The sequence below is a fragment of the Propithecus coquereli genome, unplaced genomic scaffold, assembly GCF_000956105.1.
Source record: "Propithecus coquereli isolate 6110/MARCELLA unplaced genomic scaffold, Pcoq_1.0 Scaffold3, whole genome shotgun sequence".
Classification (NCBI taxonomy): Eukaryota; Metazoa; Chordata; class Mammalia; order Primates; family Indriidae; genus Propithecus; species Propithecus coquereli.
Genome location: NW_012148618.1, coordinates 21,206,334 through 21,207,997, shown reverse-complemented (window position 1 = coordinate 21,207,997; position 1,664 = coordinate 21,206,334). Strand labels below are relative to the sequence as shown.

Here is a 1,664-nt window from a genome sequence, read left to right as displayed (position 1 = left end):
TTTTATGCAGCTGTGGAAAGAAACAACTTGATGAGGTTATCACAAAGCATTCCATTCACACCCGTGCCTCCAAGAGGTAAATCCAGTAAATAAATAAAAGAATGAATGAATGAATGGAAAAATAATCCCTTCAGTTATTTTTAGCTATAATGTAGAATGTGGGTGGGATCACATAAAGAATTGTCAGTTTCGTATAAATTCTTAATCTAACTACTGCAGGGGTGAGATGTGTTTGATTGGAAAAAGGAAGCATCAGAAGTATGGAATTTATTACTGGTATGTCTAGAAGCAATGGTGTGTTCTAATTCAGAAAAGTTCTTGATCCACTGTCTAGTAACGAATGTGTATATAAATTGATATCACAGAATCTGTGGAACAGATAGCTCAAATCTGTCTAAAAGTTTAACTCAGAAAAGTGTTTAGAATTTTAGTTGCTTTCTAAAAGTTTTTCTTAAAAATGTTCAGAATTTCAAAAATGTCTATCATTACACATGAATTCAGAGAGATTATGAAAGTACATTCTTGATTTCCTATCATTTGTTGCTCTTAAACTTCTTTTTATAAAACTATAACTCAGTCCATTTTATCTTTCATTCCTTGCTTAATCTTAACTAAAAATACCTACCAATTTTTATTTTGTCATTTTTAAAGAGTCATAATTTGATCTTAAACTATTTCCATTCATGTTGCAGGTGAGCCTGTCACAGTGTATCGTTTGGAAGAGAGTTCACCCAACATACTGAATAACAGCATGTCTTCTTGGTCACAGCTAGGACTTTGTGCCAAAATAGAGTTTTTAAGTAAAGAAGAGATGGGCGGAGGTTTGCGAAGAGCTGTCAAAGTGCAGTGTACCTGGTCAGAGCATGATATCCTCAAGTCAGGGCATCTTTACATTATCAAATCTTTTCTTCCTGAGGTGGTTAACACATGGTCAAGTATTTATAAAGAAGATACAGTTCTGCATCTCTGTCTCAGAGTAAGTGCCAGTGAATGCTTAACAGTGGAACATAATTTGAGCTTCATATTTTTCATTTTTGAAGTATGAATAAACCAAATAAAATCTTAGTTTAAATATTTTTTTTTTTTTTTTACCACTTCTATAGGAAATTCAACAACAGAGAGCGGCACAAAAGCTCACATTTGCCTTCAATCAAATGAAACCCAAATCCATCCCATATTCTCCAAGGTAAATCTTTAAATTTTTCTGAAATCTTTTATTATGTGTATTATGTGGATGGCAGTCCCTTTTGACCTTCATCATTGATGTTGAATATTTAATTGCCCATTTTGCAGATCAATTAGAATCTTATCAACTAAACTGCTAGTAATACCTGTAACTATTTTTCATAAGGTTCCTTGAAGTTTTCCTGCTGTATTGCCATTCAGCAGGACAGTGGTTTGCTGTAGAAGAATGTATGACTGGAGAATTTAGAAAATACAACAATAATAACGGTGATGAGATTATTCCAACTAATACACTGGAAGAGATCATGCTAGCCTTTAGCCACTGGACTTACGAATATACAAGAGGGGAGTTACTGGTACTTGATTTACAAGGTAAATTTATTAAAATATTGCTAAGATGAAATTATCCAGTAGGTTCTCAGCTGTTCATGTGTTATTAATCATATGAAGAAATCTGCTAATTTATAGATTAATAAATT

At 32.9% G+C, this 1,664-nt stretch overlaps 1 protein-coding gene across 1 annotated transcript in view; it reads left to right on the top strand.

Moving 5' to 3' along the window:
- The window catches only part of LOC105814261 (transient receptor potential cation channel subfamily M member 7-like), a 68,125-nt gene that overhangs the window by 24,535 nt on the left and 41,926 nt on the right, over nt 1–1,664 (top strand). The window contains exons 4-6 of the mRNA XM_012649156.1: nt 693–976; nt 1,104–1,186; nt 1,352–1,557. Coding sequence (XP_012504610.1) covers nt 693–976; nt 1,104–1,186; nt 1,352–1,557 — 573 coding nt within the window. The remainder of the gene's footprint in view (nt 1–692; nt 977–1,103; nt 1,187–1,351; nt 1,558–1,664) is intronic.